The 9,190-nt window shown below is 51.1% G+C and overlaps 2 protein-coding genes across 2 annotated transcripts; one reads left to right on the top strand and one right to left on the bottom strand.

Annotated features, from left to right (window-relative positions):
* Positions 1-257: 257 nt before the first annotated feature.
* ENH_00005690 (hypothetical protein, conserved) lies at positions 258-3,765 on the bottom strand (the record flags this gene model as incomplete). The annotated part of the gene is made up of 2 exons (XM_013578492.1): positions 258-1,850; positions 2,317-3,765. 2 exons carry the CDS (start codon positions 3,763-3,765, stop codon positions 258-260), a joined length of 3,042 nt encoding a protein of 1,013 aa, XP_013433946.1.
* A 2,035-nt stretch (positions 3,766-5,800) lies between these two features.
* ENH_00005680 (hypothetical protein, conserved) lies at positions 5,801-7,047 on the top strand (the record flags this gene model as incomplete). Its single annotated transcript, XM_013578491.1, has 2 exons — positions 5,801-6,734; positions 7,004-7,047. The coding sequence occupies 2 exons, from the start codon at positions 5,801-5,803 to the stop codon at positions 7,045-7,047; spliced, it is 978 nt and encodes a 325-aa protein (XP_013433945.1).
* Positions 7,048-9,190: the final 2,143 nt, after the last annotated feature.

The raw sequence follows: 9,190 nt of genomic DNA, 5'->3' as shown, positions 1-9,190 counted from the left end.
TGATAATTATAATTAAATAATTATTATTTTAATTTTAATTTTATTTTAATTTTTTATTTTCATTTTATTTGATGAAATAAGATGCAGCAACGCAAAAGTGCCCATCTTCCCATTCGCTGCTGCTGCTTCAGTTGCTCGGGAGCTGCTGCTGCTGCTGCTGCTGCTGCTGCTGCTGCTGCTGCTGCTGCTGCTGCTGCCGCTGCGGTGACGTTCGTGCTGCTGCTGCTGCTGCCGTTCAGGCTTGTGCTGCAGCAGACTCACTCGAGGGCCATGGAAGGAGCTGCTGCTGCTGCTGCTGCTGCTGCAGCATAGTAGCAGCAGTCCGCGTTCGGCCGGGCAGCAAACAAGGCGGTGAGCAGTCCAGCAGCAGCATCTGCGTCTGTGCATCTGCTGCTGCTGCTGCTACTATTGCTGCTGCTGCTGCTTTCTTCTTCGCTGCTGCTGCTGCTGCTCTCTTCTTTGCTGCTGCTGCTGCTGTTGCCGTTTCCTTTGTTGCTGCTGCTGCTGCTGCTGTCTCGGATGTTTTGGGGACTAAATGCAGCCTCTGCTGCTGCAGCAAGAGCCACGTGATGCCGCAGCAGCAGCAACGCTGCTGCTGCGTCTCCCTTCTGCTGCTGCCGCCGCAGCAAAGCCAGAAGCTGCTGCTGCTCCTGGACCACCTTCAGTCCACTAAGACAGCTTGCCCACCTCCGCCGCTGCTGTTGCTGCCGCTGCTGCTGCGCTGCTGCAGCTGCTGCTGCAGCAGATGCTGCTGCTGCTGCTTCTCCTTTAGAAATGGCGCTCAAGCCAGAAGCTGCATGCAGCACCTGCTCTGCAGCAGCTGCTGCTCCCACGCTAATTTCTGCTGCTGCTTCTCGAGCTAAGCTCTGCAGCAATCCCACAAGTTTTGTCAGTTTTGCTGCAGCTGTTCCTGCTGCTGCTGCTGCTGCTGATGTTTGCGACTTCGCTGTTGCCTCTTCTGCTGCTGCTGTTGCTGCTGGCTCAGGCTTTGCTGCTGCTGCTGCTGCTTCCCTCAAGCGCGCTTGAGCTGCTGCAGCAAGACCCTTAAATGCAGCAGCAATCACGCTGCTGATTAGCTGCTTTTGTTTCCTTCTTGCGCCTTCTGCTGCTGCTGCTGCTGCTGCTGCTGCTGCATTTCTTTTCTTTCCCTCTGCATTTTCCCCTGCTGCTGCTACGTCTTTCTGCGTGTCCGCCGTTGCTTCTGCTGCTGCTGCAGCAAGAGCCAGCAGCTCCTGGCCCTGCTGCTGCTGCAGTTCTCCGGAGGCAAACAAAGCCTCAACAGCAGCAACAAGAAGCTGCTGCTGCTGCGGTGACAGCAGCAGCAACTGAGCCGACAGCAGCCGCTTGAGGTGTACGTACACCCCATCCAGCAGCTCAGCAGCAGCAGCAGCAACGCCGCAGCTAGCTGCAGCAGGCCCACAGCTAGCCACAGCTAGCTGGCTGTGGCCCAAGACTTCTGCTGCTGCTGCTTCATAGCCATTTCCCTGCAGCAGCACCTCTCTGGCCATCTTTGCCACTGCAGCAAAATGCCGAGAGAAGACATCCTGTGGGGTACCGCCGGGGGCCCCTGGGGGCCCCCCAGGGGCCTCCGGGGGCCCCCCAAGGGCCTCGGGGGGCCCCCCCAAAGCTCCTGGGGGCCCCCCAAGGGCCTCGGGGGGGCCCCCAGGGGCCTCCGGGGGCCCCCCAAGGGCCTCGGGGGGCCCCCGGGGGGCCCCCTGGGGGCCCTTCGAAACCAAAATGCGTCTTGAGAGCTCCAGGGCCACCGGCAGCAGCACGTGGGCAAACTGGAGGGCTGAGGGGGGCGGCAGCAGCAGCAGCAGCAGCAGCAGGGCCTCGCAGGCTGTTTCCAGCTGTACGTACACCCCCGCACACCCACTGCAGCGGCAAGTGCAGCAGCAGCAACGGCAGCAGCAGCAGAGCCAGCAGCAGCAAAGGCAGCAGCAAAGGCAGCAGCGGCAAATTCGGCATCACTTGCTGCTGACAGCAACTGCAGGAGCAGCAGCAAAAGCCAGCAGCAGCAAAAGCCAGCAGCAGCAAAAGCCAGCAGCAGCAAAAGCCAGCAGCAGCAAAAAGTCAATATTGCCTTAAGGGGCCATTCACTGAAGCTAACAAAAAGCAAGCAGCACTAGCAATACATGCAGCAGCAGCAGCAGCAGTAGCAGCTGCAGCAGCAGCAGCAAATAACGCAGCAGCAGCAGCAGCAAATGCAGTAGCAGCAGATGCAGCAGCAGCGTCTACAGCACGAGCAGCAGCGACCACAGCAGCAGCAGCAGCAGCAGCAGCAGCGTCTGCAGCAGCAGCAGCAGCAGCACGCACCTGCCCATCCTTCATGGCTGCAACGGCCACCGCAACTGCAGCAGCAGCAGCTTCTCGCTGCATGCTTTCTCCGAGGGCCCCCAGACCCTTTTGGGGCCCCCTGCTGCTGGGGGCCCCCCATGGGGGGCCCCCCCGGGCTGTTGGGGGCCCCCCTGGGGGGCCCCTGACAGCAGCAAGAAGCTGCTGAAGTGCCTTCTTGCTGCTGCCCTCCTCAGCAAAGGCCCGAGCCAGCAGCAAATGTGTTGAAGCTCCCAAGCTGCAGCTTCCTGCTGCTGCTGCTGCTGCTGCTGCTGCTGCTGCTGCTGCTGCGTCGCGTGCTGCAGTGCCTTGCGCGCTGCTGCATGGGGGGCCCCCTGCTGCACTTCCAGCTTCAGGGGGCCCCACATAAAGAGATGCAGAGGGGGCCTCTGAGGGAAGTAAAGTTTGCTGCTGCTGCTGCTGCTGCTGCTGCTGCTGCTGCTGTAGAGAGCTAGCCACACGAAGTGCTTCAGTTGCTGTGACGCCCTGCTGCAGCAGCGCAGCAACTGCTGCTGCTGCTTCAGTGGCAGTTACACCATGAACTTCCTGAATACGAGTATAGTCCCAGGTCGCCAGCTGCTGCTGCTGCTGCTGCTGCAGCTGCTGCTGCTGCTGCTGCTGCTGCTGCTCGTTGGTGCCAGCTGCTTTTCCAAAAGCAGACTCAATACGAGCAGCAGCAGCAGCGACGCATTTGGCGCGCTGCTGCTGCAGCTGCAGCAAATCATCAGCCAGCATAAGGGCCAGGGTGGAGTCCCCTGCCTTTTGCTGCAGCAGCAGCTGCAGCAGCTTGTGCTGCTGCTGCTGCAGTCGCTGCAGCTGCTGCAGCGCCTCGAGACAGGCACTCGCCACGTGCCACGCCCGCCGCAGCAGCAGCAGCTCGCTGCTGCTGCCAAGCTGCTGCTGCCCCTGGGGGCCCCCTTCAGCTGCAGCAGCAAGTACCCTTTTGGGGGGCCCCCCTGGGGGGCCCCCCTGCTGCTTGCTGCTGCAGCTAGCCCATTTGCTGAAAAGGTTTGTCAGCCGCAGCAAAAGGTCTTGGAAATCCAAAAGAAAAGAAAAAGGAATTAATTTTAAAAATGCCATTTCCAAAAATATATTTGTGAGGCTCTGAAGCACTGCAGCGGCTTCCTGCTGCTGCTGCTGAGGTGTACGTACACCCCAGCCGCCACAAGGCGCTCCCGCTGCTGCTGCTGCTGCTGCTGCTGCTGCTGCTTCTGCTGCTGTTGCTGCTGCTGCTGCTGCTTCCAAAGCCTCGATGCGAGACTGGCAAGAAGACAATGCGGCTGCTGCGGAGGCGGCGATGGGAGGCGAGGCTGCATCCCCAGCAGCAGCAGCAGCAGCAGCAGCAGCAGCAGCAGCAGCAAACGGGCTGACACTCTGAAGCTTGAGCTCTTTGCCCAATGAAGAGCCAAGGAATGGAGAAGCAGAAACCATTGGGGGCCCCCTACCAGGGGGCCCCCCCTGCGAGGCTGGGGGCCCCCTTGCTGCTGCAGTGCAGCAAGTTGCTGCCGGTCCAACACCCCTACCGCTGTTGCTGCTGCTGCTGCTGCTGCTGTTCCTGCTGATGCTTGTGCTGTTGTGTCTGCTGCCAGCGCTGCTGCTGCTGCATACAGCATGGGCTGTTCTTAGGCGAGAGGGCCCGCAGAATGCAGCAATGCTGCTGCTGCTGCTGCTGCTGCTGCTGCTGCTGCTGTGGGCCACTGGGCCCACAGAGCAGCGCTGCGCAAAGCCGCAGGGCCTGCATGCAGCAGCAGCAGCAGTCTGCATGCACCCCACAAGTGCAGCAAAAGCCAGCAGCAGCAAGACTCTAGTAGCAGAAAGACTCCCCCGTGGCCCCCGCAGGGGGCCCCCACGAGCTGCTGCTGCAGCACCCATGGGGGCCCCCTCTAAGCTAGCAGCAGCAAGAGAAGAAGCCAAAGACTGAAGACCCAAGAAAAGGGAAAAGCCCTTTGAAGGGCCCCCTGGGGGGGCCCCCAGGGGGCCCCCCGGGGCCCCCCTGGGGGTCTCATGGTGGGGCTCGCCAAGAGGAGCCTGGGAGGAGTAAAAGGGAATCTGGGAAGTTGAAAAGAAGTTTAAAAAGTCTTTTTTATTTCTAAGTCGAAGCAGAGGAGGCAAAACCCTCATAATGGGGGCGAGCTGGCGGACCGGGAAGACATGGCGGGCTGGGACCGCTGCAGCGGGAACCCGGGAACTTTAAATGCTTCTGCTGGCTTCGATCTGCTGCTGCAGCAGCAAAATGGCCAAAAAGTCTTCAAAAAAAGCCCGAGAATGAATACTCTGCGGTGTACAGACACCGCAGCGGCAGCGCCGGGGTCGGCTGCTCTGGCCGACGGCCGCAGCAGCTGCTGCAGTTGAATGTTCCAGCAGAATTCATGAATGAAAGAAAAGTAAAGAAACAAACTAACAAATTGATTTCAGAGTTTCTTTTGGTTTTTTAATTTATATTCCGCCCTTTTTAGGGTATTTTCGGCGGAGAGCCGCTTCCGGCGGCGGCGCAGCAGCAGCCATGCTTCCCGAGCAACACTTGCATTTTCTGCAAAAGTGTCCGGCGTTCTTGAGCTCCAACAACATTTTTAAAAGTCAAATTTGCTCTTTTTTCCCTATGTTCTGGGAAAGCTGCTGAATTCGGGCTTTTTCGCCGAGGTTTCCGCCTCTGTTCCTCCGCGTGGTCCAGCTAGCATCGATGTTCAATTCAGAATTTCACCGGCGGCGCTGTCTGTCCTGGCCTCACGCCCAACTGCACTTCAAATTATAATTCTTTATCATTAATTTGCAAAATATTTCTCTTTTTCCGAAAGTGCCTTCAGCAGTTTTCTCGGACGCGTCGAAAGTGAACGCCGCTGGCTGCCGCCGGCTCGAAGCCGCCTCGAGGCTCCCCTGTTCCTTCAAGTTCAAATAATTCTTTTGAAGACAATTTCAGCTTTTTTCCCTTACAGAGTCGAGCCGAAAGACACCGCCAGCTGGCCATTAGCAGCAGCAGCAGCAGCAGCAGCAGCAGCAGCAGCAGCTGGGAACAGCTGCAGCAGCAGATCCTTCCTTTTCTCGCCCTTTGCCAACTTCAGCATGCAATCTTTCAAAGACTTCTTTTCTTTTCATTTGAAATTCAAACTTGCAAGTAGACAAAAGAGCTGCTGCCTTTGCCTCCCCCCAGCACACTAAACTCGGAGTCTTACCCCTTCGCAAGCTCTCTCTTCACCTGCTGCGCCGCAGCAGCAGCAGCAGCAGCAGCAGCAGCAGCCGCAGCAGCAGCAGCAGCAGCCGCTCTGGCTGAAAGGCGGGGAGGCAAGTGTGTTGGGCCCTTGCGAGGGCCGCGCTTGCTGCTGCAGCCTTCCCTCTATGTTCCCCCCAGCTAGCAGCAGCAAACTGCAGCAGCAAAAGCTCCCCCCAGCTAGCAGCAGCAAACTGCAGCAGCAAAAGGCCCCCCCAGCTAGCAGCAGCAAACTGCAGCAGCAAAAGGCCCCCCCAGCCCATGTCGCCTGCTGCTAGCCCCCGCCCCGGCCGGGGGATTCTCCGCAACGGCGTTTCAGCGAAGGCGAAGCAGCAGCAAAGCCCCAGCCCAGCAGCAGCAGCAGCAGCAGCAGCAGCAGCAGCAGCGGCGCCAGCAGCAGCAGCAGCAGCAGCAGAACGCGCAGGCAGCAGGCCCTCCAGGAGCTTCTTGAGTGTTGAAAATAGCATTTCAGGATCTCCAAGATGGAAAGAAATGGAAAGAAAAACAAAAGTTGTAAATTCAAAAAAACTTGAATTTGGATCTCGCAGCAGCAGGGGGCCCCCCGAGGGGCAGAGGGGCCCCCCGGGGAAGCAGGGGGCCCCCGAAGTTGCAGGAGAAGAAGGCGAAGGAAAGCTGAAGACGGGCCCCCCTGCTGCTGCAGCAGCAGCAGCTGCTGCTGCTGCTGCTGCTGCTGCAGCTGGTGCTGCAGCTGGTGCTGCAGCAGGCAGCAAGGATCCAGCAGCAAGGAGCAGCAGCGGCTCTCGGGCCTCAGTTGCTTTTCCGAAGGAGGAAAATGGAATTGGAAAAGAACAATTTAAAAAGTCCGACAGACTCAGCAAACTGCTTGCTGCAGCAGAAGAAGCAGCAGCAGCAGAAAAGAGAAAACGGAGAGAAAGCACGCAGCAGCTGCTGCGCAGCAGCCCGCTGGCAGCAGCAGAAATGCAGCAGCTGCTGCTGGGGGAGAAGCGGCTGCCTGAGGAGCCCCCAGAAGCCCCAACTGAGGAAAATGCATGCAAAGAACTTCTAAAAGATCAAAAAAATGAAATTAAATGGAAAGTAATGCCAGAAATCCGCAAAAAGGACTTCTTGCTCAAGTACACCCCAGAGGCGCAAAGGCAGCAGCAGCCGCCCGCCATCTTGAATGTGGAAAGCGAAGGAAATTCGGGATTCAACTCCGAAATTCTCCAAGAACTGTGTGAGTTTTCATTTTTAATTCATTTTTAATTTATTTTTAATCCATTTTAATCCATTTTTAGTTTATTTTGCAGTTAATTGAGCCCTTTTTGGCCAAGTTCCCTGCTCTGGGACCGCGGGAAACTCTTGACTTTTCAGAAAATGAAAATAAACGAACTAACAGTCGATTAAATGGTATTTCGACATTAAACAAACATTTTGGATTAATTTTAAAATTTAAATTTGCGAAAACAAAACGAAGAAATGCAGAATCCGTTTTGCGATTTTCAGGCGACAAATGGGTGGAGCCGTACCCGCAGTTTCGGGTAAGTTGAAGAAAAAGCGAATTAAAAATTAAAACATTTATTTATTTATTTATTTTATTTTATTCTTTTTATATTCTTCTGAAGGGCCGAGACTGCGGGCCCTTTGCAAGTGTGAAGAGCAGTTCAGAAACGCAGCAGAGTTCAGTTTTTCGTGTTTTTTGAATTTGCAAGTTTTTGAATTTCTTTCTTTTCTTTTCAAGTTTTTGAATTTCTTTCTTTTCCTTTCAAGTTTTTGAATTTCTTTCTTTTCTTTTCAAGTTTTTGAATATCTTTCTTTTCTTTTCAAGTTTTTGCATTTCTTTTTCTTCTTTTTGCAGCTTCCCTCCCGCGCTGCTTCCCCTTCGCAGCTGAGCGAAGGGGAGGAAGCTGAGTTGGGAGTTTCTGAAGAAGACTCTTTGCGGGAAACTCCGCTGAACAGCGAAGAAGCTCTGCAGACTTTTTTGCTCGAAAAGAGTTTTAAAGAGTCTTGGAAACACCGCCAGTTGCTGCACTCCGCAGTGCGGGAAAGCGCTGCGCACAAGAGCCAAGTGGCCACGGCCTGGCTGGCCGAGAAACTTGTGCAGGAAAGCAGAACTCCCCGCAAAGGAATCCTGCGAATCGAGTGCGATCTCGCCATCTTTTTGTTTTTAAATGTTTTATTTTTTAAATTTAATTCAATTTCGTTTCATTTTCGCGAGTTTTTCCGGTTTTCAACTCCATTTCCAACTCCACGCGCGCCCAACTCCGACTCCTCGCTGCATTCATCTTTCGGCTTTTCCTTCAGTTCAAACACTTTTATGAAATCAAATTTTGCAAATTCGAATTTAATTTCAATTCAAAAATAAATGCATGCGCGGTCAAGCCCCAAACAGTTGCACAGAACAGAAGCTGCTGCTTCGCGAAGTTGAACTGAATGTGTGCATGCAGCTTTTAAGCAGCTTTTTCTTTCTTTTGGAATCCCCCAAATGCCTTTCTTTTTCTGTTTAAAGAATTCTTTTATAATTGCCAATATCTGTGTCTTCTTTTGCAATTTTTAAATTCATTTTTCTTATTTTTCGCATTTTTTCATGCAAAGCTCCGTCTCGCCGCCTGGCTGCGTGTTACCCATTTAAAAAGGATTTATTAGGATTATTATTTAGGATTTATTTGCTTTCTTTCGAACTTTAATTTATTTTATTTCATCTTTTGCTGCTTCGACCTGCAGAGAAGTTGAAGAAGATGCCGAGGGGCCCCCAGGGGGCCCCCAAGCCGCTTCGCCGTTTGCCACTGGGGGGCCCCCTGAGCAGGCAGAGCTAATGGCTCTTCACCACATTTCGAAAACAGCTCAACAAGTGAATTAATTCAAATAATATCTTTTTAAAATAAATCTTTTATAATATCTTTTTAAAATAAATCTTTTCAAGTTTTATTTCATAAATCTTTTCAAGTTTTATTTCCTAAGTTTTCTTTATTTGCACTTTACTGCATTTGTTTTCGTGTGGGATCTGCTTTTGAAATTTGTGGGCGTTTCTGACAACTCCGTTTCTCTGTTATAGTAGTAGTACTAATAATAATAATAATAATAACAGTAATAATAAAAATAACAATAATAATGATAATAATAATTAATAATAGCAATAATGATTATATTAATAATAATAACAATAATAATAATAATAATAATAATAATAATAGTAATAATAATAATAATAACTAATAACAATAATGATAATAATAATAATAATAATAATAATAGCAATAATGATAATTGTAATAATAATAATAATAAATAATAATAATAAATAATAACAATAAATAATAACGATAATAATAATAATAAATAATAATAATAATAATAATAATAATAATAATTAATAATAACAATAGTAATAATAATAATAATAATAACAATAATAACAATGATAGCAATGAATAATAGTAATAATAATAATCATCATCAATAATAATAAATAATAATAATAATAATAGTTGTAATGACAATCTTCTCTGCAGCGGTTTGTCTTTGCGTTAATTCCTGATTTGGTAATTATATTATTTGAAAATAAAAGTTATATATTTTTATTTTAATTTTTCATTTAATTACTATTAATTAGAATGGCATTTTATTTGTTGATTATTTCAACATCTTATTTGGTAATTATTATCCAAAAATAATAATTAATTGTTCATTATT

This window comes from Eimeria necatrix, genomic scaffold (genome assembly GCF_000499385.1).
Source record: "Eimeria necatrix Houghton genomic scaffold, Enh_scaff1168, whole genome shotgun sequence".
NCBI classification, from domain to species: domain Eukaryota; phylum Apicomplexa; class Conoidasida; order Eucoccidiorida; family Eimeriidae; genus Eimeria; species Eimeria necatrix.
The sequence above is the reverse complement of the archived record's forward strand: the minus strand, read 5'-3'. Positions and strand labels throughout refer to the sequence as shown.